The 15,134-nt window shown below is 41.5% G+C and overlaps 2 protein-coding genes across 6 annotated transcripts in view; one reads left to right on the top strand and one right to left on the bottom strand.

Annotated features, from left to right (window-relative positions):
* GLYR1 (glyoxylate reductase 1 homolog) overlaps positions 1 to 156 on the bottom strand; it is a 50,000-nt gene extending 49,844 nt beyond the window's left edge. For all 4 annotated transcript variants that reach the window (XM_070413053.1, XM_070413054.1, XM_070413056.1 and 1 more), the window contains exon 1: positions 72 to 156. In XM_070413053.1, the coding sequence (XP_070269154.1) occupies positions 72 to 109 (38 nt within the window). In that variant the 5' untranslated portion in view covers positions 110 to 156. The remainder of the gene's footprint in view (positions 1 to 71) is intronic.
* Positions 157 to 347: 191 nt separating this feature from the next.
* The window catches only part of UBN1 (ubinuclein 1), a 39,875-nt gene continuing 25,088 nt past the window's right edge, over positions 348 to 15,134 (top strand). The window contains exons 1-8 of one of the 2 annotated variants that reach the window (XM_070413050.1): positions 348 to 1,009; positions 2,145 to 2,247; positions 6,182 to 6,469; positions 9,759 to 9,845; positions 10,389 to 10,484; positions 10,818 to 10,952; positions 11,877 to 11,980; positions 12,671 to 13,109. In XM_070413050.1, coding sequence (XP_070269151.1) covers positions 6,221 to 6,469; positions 9,759 to 9,845; positions 10,389 to 10,484; positions 10,818 to 10,952; positions 11,877 to 11,980; positions 12,671 to 13,109 — 1,110 coding nt within the window. In that variant the 5' untranslated portion in view covers positions 348 to 1,009; positions 2,145 to 2,247; positions 6,182 to 6,220. The remainder of the gene's footprint in view (positions 1,010 to 2,144; positions 2,248 to 6,181; positions 6,470 to 9,758; positions 9,846 to 10,388; positions 10,485 to 10,817; positions 10,953 to 11,876; positions 11,981 to 12,670; positions 13,110 to 15,134) is intronic. The other variant, XM_070413051.1, reaches the window with a different exon arrangement.

Here is a 15,134-nt window from a genome sequence, read left to right as displayed (position 1 = left end):
GGCCGCCAACTGCGCGCCCAGGGGAGCAGCTCCCCGGCGCACCTCGCTTGGCCCCGGCCGCCCGGACTCACCATACCAAGTCGCCGAGCCGCAGACTCACAGCCGCCATCTTACCACCCAACCACCACCGACGCACGGGTCGCCGGGAACCTTAGGTAGCCCTGGCACCGCCCATTGGAGTGCGCCCTGCCACGTGACTAGGGACCGCTGTCATCGGCCTAGCCGCCTCTCTGACGTCACCACGCCCGCCGGGGCTTATTGGCCGGGCGAGGGGCACGTGACCAGGGCGCCGCTGTCTCCGCGCGCCGGAGCCCCAAACTCCCGGCTCCTTCCCCCTCCCTCGGGCTCGTGACAACGAAGCACCCGCGGTTTGAGGCGGCGGCGAGGACTGAGCTGCTGACCGAGCGCGCGCGAGGAAGTCGGCTCCGCGACCCGCCCCGCCCCCGGACCCTGGCCTCTGGCCCCTTCCTCCTGGGCGTTTCTGTTACGGCCGTTAGTCTCCCGCGGGCCCCGGGGCCGGCCGCATCGCCGCGCCGACCGCTTCCCTGACGGACCTCGGCGCGGCCTGGAAGCCAGCCTCCGCCCGCTCCCGGGGCCCCGCGCCCAAGGAGCTCTACGTGGCCGCGCCTGGGGGGCGACCCGGTTCTTCGGAGCGCGCTTTCTAACGGCTGCGTTCGGGGAGCGTCCCCCATCCCGAGCCCTCGTCCGCGCCGCAAGTTCTCCCAGCGCATCAGTGCAGTCCGCCCCGAGGTCCCGAGTTGTTGGACTTGTAGTCGGCGTCTCTCCACTTCCTCCTGCGCCGGCAGGCGGCACGGCCGGCGAGGCTCCCCCGGGCGCTCCGGGACCCGGCCATGGGCCGCGGCGCAGGCCGGTCGCCCGCCGGGAGGCATGGCTCGGGGGCCGGCCGCTAGCAGCGCCGCCGTCGGGGCTCCCGGGCCGGCATGAGGACGGTCGCGGGGGGACGAACGCGGCCCGTGGGTCCGTAGCCTGCGTCGCGCCGGGGACAAAGGTGCGTGTCTTTGTCGGGACCGGGCTCTCACACAAGCCGAGCTGTAGTTTGACACTTTTGGAGAAGTTGGGAGCCGTTGGTTGTGACAACCGGAAGGCAGATGCCAGTCGTAGTGTCAATACGTGGAAACTTAAGCTGTTGAGTGGGAACTAGAAACAGTTCAGCACAGCGACAGCCCAAACGTCAAATTGCAGATAGAAAAGAATACATTTTAGAAAGGTCCCATTCCCAGTTGCAGACTCCGAAGATTCTAAGTCAAGGGTTGACGTAACCTAGAACCTAGACGTTTCTTGGGTGGCCGCCTACTGAAAAGGTGGTAGCCCAGGGCTCCCCGAGGCGATTTTCGTGTGGAGACTTGGGTGTCAGAGGCGCGGGGGTTAGCGAACTGGCTTGTGCACAGCCTGGCTTTTCAGCGGAGCTCAGTTTCCGTAAAGCACTGTCAGTTATAGGAACTGCCATTTACTGTTTTGTTTTGATTCCAGGAAATAATTCCCTAGGATTCAACACAAGTTTCTGATTTTAAAACTCTTGAGGAATGGAGGGATATTTTAATGACTTGATAACTATGAATTTTAAGTTAACATTACCTTGGGATTAGAGGCATTTCTGTTAGAGTCAGGAACAGGGCAAAGAATGTATTGTCTAGTACTATCTTGGAAGTTTTAGCCAATGCAATAAGACATGAAACAAAAACATAATTTTTCAGAAAGAAGAAGACAACATTCTCATTTCTGTGGATGACAGGATAGCCTATTTTTAAATGAAGAGGGAAACCATTAAAATAAGAGTTTAGTAAAGAGACTAATTACAAAATCGTAATTACAAAATCTAATTACTAATTTTGTAATTAGTAATTACTAATTTAGCACACAGAATTCAGTTTTTCTGTGTTTCACCAATGACCAATTTGAAAATACAGTGATTAAGAGAATGTACAGCAAAAAATACATCATTCCTGGGAATAACCTGAAATAACAAAAGGAGACTAACATTTCTTGGATTACATTAGTTTTTTAAGAGGGATTTTTTTTTTTTTTGTAGAATACTGTGCTTTTACTTAGAATAAGATTTAGCTATTTAAGGTGAGTACAGGCATACCTTGTTTTATTGCACTTCACTTTATTGCCCTTCACAGATGTTGCGTTTTTTACAAATTGAAGGCAAGACCCTCCACCAGCAAAAAGATTACAGCTCGCTTTACTGTGGTAGTCTGGAACTGAACCTGCAATATCTCCGAGGTATACATGTATTTAAATACTTAGCTTTTCTTAAGACTATACGTTTTACTGATAAATCTGGTTTTATTTACAAATATAAGAATGTTTATATAACATTCTTCATCTGCGAAACTTCAATTAAGGCACCAGTTTAACAAATTAAATTCTCCTAAACCATGAGCTCTTTTTACAAAGATAAATTCCCTTAAATGTTTTAAATCGCATTTAAAGTTTTATATACTTAGTCTCTGCAATACTTCAAATTTCTAGAACAGTGAACTTATAAACCTAATAGTAAAATCTTTTCAAGGACTTAAGTCTTGTAAGTCAAATAAGTGTGTAAATGTAGTCAGGTTCTTTTAAATGTACACTTTGAAACTTATTTCAAATTAAAATTGTAAGTCTGACGTTATTCATTAATGACTGATTCTCTTAAATGTAACTGATGTAAATGTTTCACATGACTTAGTAACAAGTAGTATCAGTTATGATGATTATAAAAATGCAGAATCTAAGTGTTAATATGCTGTAGGTTTGATTTACTTTATTTCCTTGTATTATATCTATAACTTCTCAGGCCTGCAAAGTCACTTAAACAATTTAAGAGAAGCAGTTTTACCACATAGGTGGACTGAAGTTACAGTGTCTAAAATTTGGGCCAGGATAAGGTTACATTTTTAAATTAGTGCCTCAGTAGGGACAGGACCTGGTTGCCACTTCTAGGATGACCTTCCTGCATCCCATCAGTTACCTTGCAGATTCTCTTATCTGAGACCTTGCCTGCTCTTGTCAGTAGGAGACTTTCTTGTCAGTAGGAGACTTTTAAGCCTTCAAGCTTCAGCTGAAATTTATTTTCACAACCCAGTGCATCACAATGTCCTAGGGGCCTTGGTTTCTTTTAGAGGAATTTCAAAATCTTAGTGCACGATGGTCTTTTTGCACCACCAACCTGTTTTGCTGCTAATCACTTTGTTGTCTAGTTAGAATTATATTAACTCTTTTTTAAAAAAATATATTTTATTGATTTTTTACAGAGAGGAAGGGAGAGGGATAGTGAGTTAGAAACATCGATGAGAGAGAGAGAAACATCGATCAGCTGCCTCCTGCACACTCCCTACTGGGTATGTGCCCGCAACCAAGGTACATGCCCTTGACCGGAATCGAACCTGGGACCCTTGAGTCCACAGGCCGACGCTCTATCCATTGAGCCAAACCGGTTAGGGCATATATTAACTCTTTTACATATTTTACTTTCTTGTCTGGTTTTTATAGATCACAGTTTTATGGTCATAACAGAAAGAATGAATATTGCATTTACTATATAAATATCCATACACATATATGGATATAAATAAACATATATACTGTATATAAACCTTTCTGAATTAATTCATATTTATAATTCATTTACAGTCAAAATGCAGTGAGCTTTTTGGGGGAAACGTATCAAAATGATTCTAAAATTGATCTGAAGTAATGAACAGGCTGGCATAGCCAAGTATTACTTTAATTTTTATATGTTTTTAAATAATTTTTAATTATTGATTTTAGAGAGAGGAAGGGAAGGGCAGAGGGAAAGGGGGGGGAGAGAGAGACAGACAGACAGACAGACAGACATTGAATTGTTCTACCCATTTATGCATCCATTGGTTGACTTTTATGTGCCCTGACAATGGATCAAACTCACAACCTTGGCGTATCAGAATGATGCTCCAACCAACTGAGCTATCCACTTAGAGCAGCCAAGTATTACTTTTAAAAGAATAATAATAAAGATGAATTTAAAATTCAAGATATAAAAATATACCATATTTCTCAAGATAGAGTGGTTCTAGATAATAGATTGAAATACAGGATGAATTTCAGAAATAGACCTTAAGATATCCAAATTGTTGTATAAGATAGATAGATATATATATACCAGATCAGCAGGGAAAAGAGGATTATTTAGTGATTGATGCTGGGAAGAAACCAAGGTTAGTTAGAGCTTCACCTTTCACCTTATAGCATACTAAATTCAACTTGGGTTAGAGTTCATTGTGAAAATTGTATCTGAAAGACTGGATAAGTAAAGTCTAATATAAGAATGCCTAGTTGAAGAAGGACATTCTAGGGACAAAAGAAATGGGAAAAGCCATAGGGAAAAGAGCCTAGTTTTAACTGCATGAAAAGTTTAAATTTCCTTCATCATACTTCACTCTAAGCAAAATTAAATATAAATAACAATGAAGGAAATGTATGAGAGATATGACAGACACTATACATATATATATTTTTTAAATTTATATATATGTACACACACATATACACACATATATACATATCTATATATGATACATGTTATATATCAAGGCTATATCAAAAGCTCTTACAAATCAACAAAAGAGCTTTAATTTTTTTGACCATTCCCTTAATGCTGGACATTCAGATTTAGGTTGCTTTTATTATTTTTCTTAAACACAAGGCTGCAATGACTGTCCATACAGATGTGGTAACAAGTTCACACTTGAATGTGAGTTTTAAAAAGCTGGAGACAATTTATACATGAAGCACAATATATGTGTGTGTGTCTGGTACATTTGCTTATTTATATTTTGTAAACCCTTGAAATTCTGGAGTTTACAATGTGTATACCCTAACTGTTTCCAAGTAACTTTGAAGGTCTTTGGCATGTGATAATTTGGCACTATGCCAACACCTGAGTTTGGGTGGTGAGAAGCTGGTGTCTTATTAATATTTTTAAATTCCAGCTTTTAAAAAATATGTTTTTATTGATTTCAGAGAGGAAGGGAGAGAGAGAGAAACATCAATGATGAGAGAGAATCATTTATTGACTGCCTCCTGCATGCCCCACACTGGGGATCAAGCCTGCAACCTGAGCATGCACCCTGACCAGGAATTCAACTGTGACCTCCAGGTTCATAGGTCAATGCTGAGCCACTGAGCCATGCCAGAAACTGGTGTCTTAGGAAGTGAGCCTAGTTACACCACTCTTGAGATATTGGGTTTTTTACTTATTCCAGGATAGGCGTTACTCTGAGCTAATGAAAACTTTGCGAAGGATGGCTCTAAATGAAAGTAAATTGCTGGTAATGAAAATAAAGAGGTCTTACAAAAGAGGTTAATCTTAGCCAGAAAAAAAGTGTTGGAGAGCCCTGGTCAGTTTGGCTATCTGGGTTGGATTCCGGTCAAGGGCTTATTCCCTGGTTGCAGGCCCTGGTCAAGGCATGTGCGGGGGGGCAACCAATCGATGAGTCTCTCTTACATCAATGTTTCTGTCTTTCCCCCTCCCTTCCACTTTCTCTAAAAATATCAATGGAAAAATATCCTGGGGTGAGGATTAACAACAACAACAAAAAATGTTGGGTAAATAAAAAAAACAATATCTCTAGGATTCTGTGCAATTATGAGGATTCTTTAAAGCTCTCTCTGATGTCAAGGATTTAGTGAATATACATAGAAAAAAAGACTGGAAGAAAGTATGCTAAAGAAATCTGAGGATATATAAAAAAATTTCATATATATGAAATTTTCATATGTATGAAAAAATTTTATATTTGATGAATAGTATTTAAACAGAAAAAAAACAATAAATGGTAATTATGATAAATTGAACAATGGATTCTTCTTTTTTAAAAAAAATATATATTTTATTGATTTTTTACAGGCAGGAAGGGAGAGGGATAGAGAATTAGAAACATCGATGAGAGAGAAACATCAATCAGCTGCCTCCTGCACACCCCCTACTGGAGATGTGCCCACAACCAAGGTACATGCCCTTGACCAGAATCGAACCCGGGACCCCTCAGTCCGCAGGCCGACACTCTATCCACTGAGCCAAACCGGTCAGGGCCAATGGATTCTTCTTGACAATGAAATTCTTTTAAACTTAAATCTGTATAACGGAACAGGAAAAATCTTGGTTTGACCTGGCCTTTCTTTTCAATGTTAACAGAAGCCATGCAGTGACATCTGCTAAGACTTGCTGGTAGCCATGTCGGAGCCCCACAGGGTCCAGTTCACCTCTCTCCCAGGTTCTCTGAATCCTGTGTTTTTGAAGAAGTCCCGGAAGGAGGAGATTGTGGGAGCAGAGCAGCATCAGGACTCTGAGCCGGCTGCAGCAGCTGTTCGGATTACACTCACCCTCTTTGAGCCAGATCACAAGCGCTGCCCGGAATTCTTCTACCCAGAGCTTGTGAAGAATATACGAGGGAAAGTGAAAGGCCTTCAAACTGGAGACAAGGTATACCCCAATGGCCCCAGGCTCACTGAAGATCTAATGCTCAGGGCAGCATGTGTAAATAGTACTTCCAGAGGTGAAAGCAAGACTAGGGAGGCTTTGGCTGCCCCGAGATCATGGCACCCATCCCAAAGCAAGCACCAGGTTTGCCGGTTTTGTCCCTAGGCCTGAAGGGATAGAATTCTTTCTAGAACCATTCTCCTGATTTATGCTGGAGAAAATGTAAGGCACATCCAAAGCTAATTTTAATTATGGCTAAGTAATATAAATAAAAGAAACAACAAATTTTTTCATGCCAAGTCTCTAAATATTACATATATGTAAATGTGACCAGTCTCTGGCTGTTCCATTGCTGGATTTCATGCTGGACATTTTTCTTTTCCAAGGGATTCTCACTCTGCCTCGTGTAAAGGCAGACAAGAAAAGTAATATTCTGGATAGTTACTTAGAAGGATAGAAACCTATTTTTCTGTGTTTATTTTCTTGTTTTATTTATTTGCTGGGGGAGCTTTTGAGAATCAGTTTGATTTTTCAAGTGTTTTTTAAATGATCTATAGTAAACCCTCAATTTTGCAAACCTGGATTTAATGGATTTAGGATTTAACGGAAAAAGTTTCTGTTCCTTGTCATATATGAAAATTAACACCCTGTTAATTTTAAAATGCTTTAACCAAGATTTGCTTATAATTAAATTATCAGTTTAGTTTTTTTATTAATTCACTGTTACTTTATTTTTAAAAAATGCATTTTTATTGCTTTTGAGAGGAAAGGAGAGGGAGAGAGAAACAGAAACATCAATGATGAAAGAGAATCATTGTTTGGCTGCCTCCTGCACGACCCACACTGGGGATTGAGCCCACAACCTGGGCACGTGCTCTGACCGGGAATCAAACCATGACCTCCAGGTTCATAGGTTGATGCTCAATCACTGAGCCACGCTGGCCGGGCAATTCACTGTTATTTTTAACAAATTTTAGCGAATAGGTCGTCTGTTGGAAAAAACACTAGTAATTTTGCTGACATAAATATTAAATATCTACAACTGTAGTCTACATATTTAAATCCAAGAGTCACTGCTCTTAAACAGTGCTTAGTGAATGATGAGCAAATGATCACACCGCATCTCTTTGGTAATTGGCTGTGTTGTCTCATGGCATGACTTTCTGCAGCAGTTTTGACACATGCAGCTGATGTGCCCACGTGGGATAAGCCACGCCCCTGCCGTGTTGCTTTTGTTTTCTCTTTGTGACTGGTGAATGCACTCATTTACTAGACCTATTTAGTACAAATGTAAAATTACTGTGATATATATAGGAAATCTTTCTGTGAAATTAAACTTTTCATACATAATTTTAATTACACAAATGTGTCTATAAAAGTAAAACAGGTAAATTAACTAATTTCTCAATTTTTTAACATGCATTCAGAAAACCCAATTTGTTATATAATGTACTTTCGGCTTTAACAGGCACTCCCTCGCCTGAATTAGTCTGTTATATTGAGGTTTTACTGTATTTGTTTTCTTGGCGGATTTGTTTTTACTTTTTAGTATGGAACTTCTCAAACATGCATAAACTAGAGAGAATAATATAATAAGCCCATGTACCCATCACCCAGTTTCAACTATTACTGATGTTTTGGTAACTCATTAACATTGTAAAAATTTTGTATAAATTTATTAATTGAACTAGAGGCCTGATGCACGAAATTCATGCACGGGTAGGGTCCCTAGGCCTGGCCAGTGATCAGGGCCGATCGGGGCCTTGTAGTTGCCGGCTGGGGCCTCCTTTTCCTGCTGCTGGCTGCCGGCCGAGGCCTTCCTTTGTTCCGCACTACCCCCTGGTGGTCAGTGCACGTCATAGCGAGCAATTGGTCTCCCAGTCAAACTCCTGTGGGGACAATTTGCATGTTAGGCTTTTTTATATATATAGTTTATGCACTTAAGAAGAATGCACATATGCCAGGCCAGTGTGGTAGCATCAAGAGGGAGGCATGCAGGAGTCAGTCAATTGATGTTTTTCTCTCATTGATGTTTCTATCTCTCCCCCTCCTCCCTCTTCCTTTCTCTCCCTCTCAAAATCAATTAAAAATACTGTTTTTTAAAAAGAAAAGTGCACCTGATAAATGCACAGCTTAATGGATTTCCACAAACCGAACACATCCATGTAACCTGTGCCTCAATCACAAAATAAAACATTTTCTAAGACACCAGAAACCCAACATGATCTCAGACACTCTGTGAGCCAGGTACTAGCCTAATTCCCATCTGACTAAGAGCTACACTAGAGAAATGCTACAGTGTGGGACCCGACCAACCTACCCTCAGTGCCTCGCATAGTGCACAGGTATACAGTAGATGCTTACAGTTGCTCTTTTCCTCCCTCCTGCTCATACTGTATAATTCCATCTTTATAAAATACAAAAACAGACAAAACTAATCTAAGCTGTTGGAAATCAAGGCAGTTGTTATCCTTGAAGATGGGGTAGTATTTTGGGAAGGCAGGAGGAGAGGTTTTTAGACATTTCCACATTCTTGTGGTGGAGTATCATCTAATCACTGATGTGGAAGCAAATGTAGAGCTTGGAGAGAACAATGCAGTTATAAACAAATGCATGAAGATACAGAAAATGCATGCGGCAGGACTAGTATATGTGCTAAATGGACAAATGAACCCCTAAAATTTATCCTTAGAATATTTGGAGTGAGTATTGACATTGGGAGGAAAGAGATTACTGATTCTTCAAGATAGGTGTCCAAAGAAAGAGACTGCCATGAACCTAGGTTTGATTTTCAATAGAACTGAGAGAAGAGCAAATTTATACCATTCTTCTGACCAAAAAGCAGAATAACTCTTAAGAACTTGTGCTATATTTAGTGAGTTCTTAACCTTTATGAGCCACTGACTGCTTTGGAAGTGAATCTCTCCTTACAGTAATGTTTTTAAGTACATAAAATAATTTTTAGGTTGACAAAAACCAACTACATTGAAACACATGTCTGTATAGGTTGAGCATCCCTGACTAAAGGCCCTTTGCCATATTTGGAGCTCTGCAGGACCTAGTGATGTGGGTAATTGTAGGCATTTAGTTTTGATGAATTACATGAATGGAAGTTTTTCTTTCTTAAACTGCTAAGGTAAACACTGATGGGAAGTAGCATGTATTCTACCTTGTCTTAAAAACGGTTGTTACTATTATGCATTTTATAGGTGTTGAGTAGTCAGTGAATATATTATGAATACATGGTGGGAATTTTTGGTAATTTTTATTTTGTGAAATGGTCTCTTTACAGAAGAAAGATCTCTCAGATCCTTTTAACGATGAAGAAAAGGAAAGGCATAAAGTGGAGGCCCTTGCCCGGAAATTTGAAGAAAAATATGTAAGATTTCTCTTTTGAGAGGTTTCTAGACATTTCCACATTCTTTTAGTGGAGTATCATCTAATCAACACTGATGTGGAAACAAGTGTAGAGCTTGGAGAGAACAGAATGCAGTTATAAACAAATGCATGAAGATACAGAAAATGCATGTGTTAGGACTAGTATATGCAGCTAAATGGACGAATGAACCCCTAGAATTTATCCTTAGAATAAATTTTACCCTTAGAATTGATCCTCAATAAATATTTTGGTAAAAGTCATATGAAGCCATTTGGTCTCTTCTGTCTTAGGCCATTTTATGCAATCTATCTTATTTTAAAAGGTCTTTGTGGAAGGAGATTTGGGAAGGGGTAGTATGACTGTTGAGTGCTTTATACCCTTTAGTCACTAGCTGATGGTAAAAGGCAACAATTAATTCTGTGGATTAAAAAAAAGCATGTGACTTTAGACTTAAAAATTTGTTAAGAAGGTAGATCTCATTATGTGTTCTTACGACAATTACAAAAAAAGAAAAAAAAGCATGTAACCTATTTTAAATTTTAGGGTGGAAAAAAACGTAGAAAAGACCGATTACAGGACTTGATTGATATGGGGTATGGTTATGATGAATCCGATTCCTTCATCGATAACTCTGAGGCGGTACGTACTTAATGAAAATGCCACATAGGAATGACCACATCCTTGCTCCTACTGGTAATGGCCCAGAAGCTAGGGGATGGGTCAGAGTGGGCCTGCCTTCAGCACGAGGAAGGAACTGCACTGACGAGGGAGGAAGAGACACCCTTGATCTGGGTCTTGGTTTCTTCACTGAAAAGGATACCAGATCTGCCCAAAACACCTTCTAGCTCAGACGGTCATGATTGACCAGAAGCATGTGTAGGCATTTGGTCTGAAATGTGATAGGGAAACATCTGCTCTGCATCTTTGGACTGTAGTAGCAGCAATTGCAGCTATTTGTTTTTCCCCTTTCAGTATGATGAGCTTGTTCCTGCTTCTTTGACTACAAAGTATGGAGGATTTTACATTAACTCAGGAACCCTGCAGTTTCGACAAGCATCAGAATCTGAGGATGACTTTATTAAAGAAAAGAAGAAAAAATCTCCAAAGGTTAGAACATTGCTCACTTTTGAATTTCAGAAGTGCTTTTTTTTTTTTTTAAACCTTGTGAGATCAGTGGGTGACTTGCTAGAATATGTGCCATTTTAGGATAGCTTAGGAAAGTGGTCGGCATACTGCAGCTTGCGAGCCACATGCGGCTCTTTGGCCCCTTGAGTGTGGCTCTTCCTAAGCCTTAGGAGTACCCTAATTAAGTTAATAACAATATACCTACCTATATAATTTAAGTTTAAAAAATTTGGCTCTCAAAAAAGAAATTTCCATCGTCGTACTGTTGATATTTGGCTCTGTTGACTAAAGAGTTTGCCGACCACTGGCTTAGGAGATTGGCAGAAAGGCATGAGCTGTGCCAAAGTTGACAGTTCATCTCTCACACCTGTGCTGTGGCAAGGTGCTGTGAGTCCCAGCAGGCTTGGCTTGGCAGGGATTTCTTTCTTGAGGTCATCTCAGGGTGGGGATGAGGGCAGTGAAGGGTGTGAAGTGAGGGGAGTTTGCATCAGTATTGCCCTGTCTCTACTGTGGACATGTAGAGGTCTTCAGTTCCTAGGGGTGTCACCCAGTGGAAACAAGTTAGCCTTAAGATAAGTTTATTTTGAAATCTATCACTGCCTGTGTGTTTAACATGAGAGGCAGGGCCCACATACAGCTCATTTCAAACTAGAAAGGTTTCTGGCTCTACAATGGCCACTGTTGTCTCAGCCCCAGGTGCTTCTAGGAGACACTGTTGGTGGAAATGCTGTATTGGCCTGCCACTGGTCTGTGGTCCAGGAACAGATCTGAAAGCTTTTGTTCATGAAAGAACAAAGTAGGATAGTTATCAGGATATGCCCTGGACAGACCAAGGCCAGTGTTGTGTTGTGTACTTGCTTCCTGAGTGAGGGAGCCGTGTAACTGTGCCTTGTCTTTAATTCTCAGAAGCGGAAGTTGAAGGAAGGTGGTGAGAAGATAAAGAAGAAGAAAAAAGATGACACTTATGACAAGGAGAAGAAATCGAAAAAGTCCAAGTTTTCCAAAGCCGGGTGAGAGGCAGCAGCTTCTTTGCTAGGATGAAATCTGAACTGTTAGGGCAGGACACCTAGGAGCTGACTGTTCTCCTCCTCTCAGCTTCAGATGAGGCAGCTGGGCCTGGCCTTCCATTCCCTCTCACGCCTCGCACAGTGCCATGTGGGCATAGTCAGTGCTCTCACATCTCTTTGTGTCAGACATCCAGAGTTCTCTCTGTCCCACTGTCAGTATTGGTGGCGGTTTCTGTCACTATGATTGCTGCTGTCTCTTGTTCTCTTGGGCACATCTCTGCCCCAGTTTTCCTTCTATCTCTGCTGTTTCCCTTTGTCTTCTCTGGTTCTGCTTTCTTTGCCTCACTGAGTCTCATCCCAGCTGCCCTTCAAGTTGCTGCTGCTCCTGTTTTCTCCCTTTCAATACATTCCTTGCTCATCCCCTTCTTGCATCCTTTTATTTCAGCCTGGCAGTGCTTTTTAAAAGCCACTAGGTATATAGCACTTTGTGACACAGTTTTGCTAACCTGTATTAAATCTCAAGCTTTCATCCTAGTAAGAAGGAGCTCCATGTGCCAAGAGGAGGAAGGAGGGTGGACTTGTGACTGAGGTTCCTGGAGACCATTGTTCTGGGAACAGGGGTGAAGTCCCTCTGTGAATTTCCCTTTTGAGGTGTACTGCAGCCTTAGTAACCAGTTTCCCCCTTACTTGCAGCTTCACAGCCCTCAATGCCAGTAAAGAGAAGAAAAAAAAGAAATATTCTGGGGCTTTGAATGTTAAAGAGATGCTAAAGAAATTTCAAAAGGAGAAAGAGTCTCAGAGAAAGAGGGACGAAGAGCATAAGTCCGTAGCGGTCTCGTCAACAGAAGCTCAGGGCCTACGGGAATTGGAGGGCACCTCTGACCCCCTGCTGTCACTCTTCGGCTCCACTTCTGACAATGACTTGCTTCAGGCAGCCACTGCCATGGACTCACTGACTGATTTGGACTTGGAGCATCTGCTCAGTGAGTCTCCAGAAGGAAGCCCCTTCCGAGATATGGATGATGAAAGTGATTCCCTTGGGGTGGGACTGGACCAGGAATTCAGGCAGCCCTCTTCCCTCCCTGAAGGCCTGCCTGCACCCCTGGAGAAGCGCGTTAAGGAGCTGGCTCAGGTATGGTGACACAGAGTGGCCAGGCTTTCCTGGAAGCGGTTTGGGCAGATTGACACTGGTTCTGCACCGCGTGAAGCTTGCTGCCCAGAGCAACTCTTAGTGAATTGGCAATTTTACTGTAATGTTTTCCAGGCTCTCTTCTCATCCCAAGTGAGGAAACAGTGTAAGCTCTGCTTGTCAGATACCGTTTTTAGACCTTTTGTGATTCTTTAACTCTTAGAAAATTTACTTTCTTCTGGGGAGATTTTTCTCTCTATTTTCTGCCTGTAGGTTCCTTTCCCACAGAGTATTTTTCCTTTTGTGTGATAGACTGACACTAATGTTGGCAGCAAGCAGCTAAGGCAGAGATCCACCTTTTTATTAGTAATCTGTTGAAGGTTTTGGAAATTCACAAAAGTTTGCAGACATGTTACACATAGAGTATATACTTAATTGTCACTGGGTTTCAGTTGCTCCCTAGACTTGCATGTCATCAATGTTAGGTACTGATTACAAAATGCCTAAATGGTGATAAGTGAAAAGGAGCAGAACCTGAAATGCTGTTCATGCTCTATTAAAAACAGCAACAACTATCAGAACGAGCAGCCATTGCTATTTTCCCCTGGTAACTGAGAATTGATCCCTAGAGTGCTAAGAACTGTCAATTCAGTAACCTATAAACCAAGCATGGGTTGTTAGTCATGATGACATTGACCCTTCAGTTAAAATAGCCTTTCACCTTGGGCATCATGGCTTGTCACGCAGCTCCTGTGGCATTTACACTCCATAGCTGTAAGGTTTTATTTTTATTTTATATAGCTATAAGTTTTAAACCGGTGATTCTCATAATGTTCCAGAATCACTATAGGTATAATATCCCTTGTGTTTTAGGGCAGGGTAAATGTTAACTAGTGCTACCAATGATTTTCTTACTTCCAAAAAATATTTGAATACAATATATGAAGTAAACTAAACTATTTATTTTCATTAGTTTGTGTGAGGTGTTCTATTTGAATGTAATGATTTAAATGAATTGTACCACATTCAGAGTCTATCTTAATAGGACATTAAGTTGGAAGTAGTTGGAAGTAGTTGAATCTGAACTTGGCATGTTTGAGCATACTGTCCTATATTTACTCTCAGAATTTATGTCAACCATTACTTCTTGTTCTTTTCAATCCTTCGGTTTGTAATCAAATTGTTTTGTAGCATCTGAAAGTCATGTTAAGTAAGTTGAATAAGGTATGTGTGGCAGTAGCTAGTCGTTTTTTAGAGAAAAGTCAAAGCAATTCTTGGATGTGTCCTGACTCCCACCACAGGTTGTATTCTAGTCTAATGACTTATACTCATTATTTCCCTTTCTTGGGAAAGATGGACAAATTTAGTGGAAACAAAGTGACATAACATGAAACAGCATTGGGCTGTGATTCAAGAAAGCCTCACTTTCTGGAGTGCCCTGGATGGACACTGTGAGCAAGCTGTCCTGCCTCAGTGACTGCCAAGTCTCAGTTATCTCTTGGGCACAATGGAGAGAGAGTTCAGGATTCTATAGGTAAGGTAGGCTTGGGTTCTGGTGGGGCAGTGGTGACCAGGAGAGTTTGATGTACTGGCTTGAAAAATATAATGTTCAAATGTGAAATTGATACGTTAGTCATTTTCTGACGCTTTTATAACAGCATTAAAAAAGGACTTTGGGAAATGAGGTGGAAAGTGGGAATTACCCATCATCCTGACAATCTGAAAACTATTTTTAATTTACATATTCTTTTCTAGCCTCTGTGTATATGTTTTTATGTAGTTGTAATTATAGTTGTGAATAATTGTTTCCTGCTTTCTTCACTTAATAAATATTATAAAGCCCTCATCACTTTTAATGGTTGCATGAAAAAGAAGGCTTATTTTAGAAAGTTACTTAATGCCACTTCTAAGGATCCCCAGGTGCTTTGTTCCTACAGGGTCCTGCACTTGGGACACTTGGAGCCTCCAGACCATGTGCATGAGTGCTCTAGACTCAGGCCCTCCTGAGAATATGCTAGGGAAAAATGC

Source organism: Myotis yumanensis, unplaced genomic scaffold (assembly GCF_028538775.1).
Source record: "Myotis yumanensis isolate MYYU_CA2020_CCGP unplaced genomic scaffold, mMyoYum1.0.hap1 SCAF_4, whole genome shotgun sequence".
NCBI lineage: Eukaryota > Metazoa > Chordata > Mammalia > Chiroptera > Vespertilionidae > Myotis > Myotis yumanensis.
This window is presented reverse-complemented; position numbering and strand designations above follow the sequence as displayed.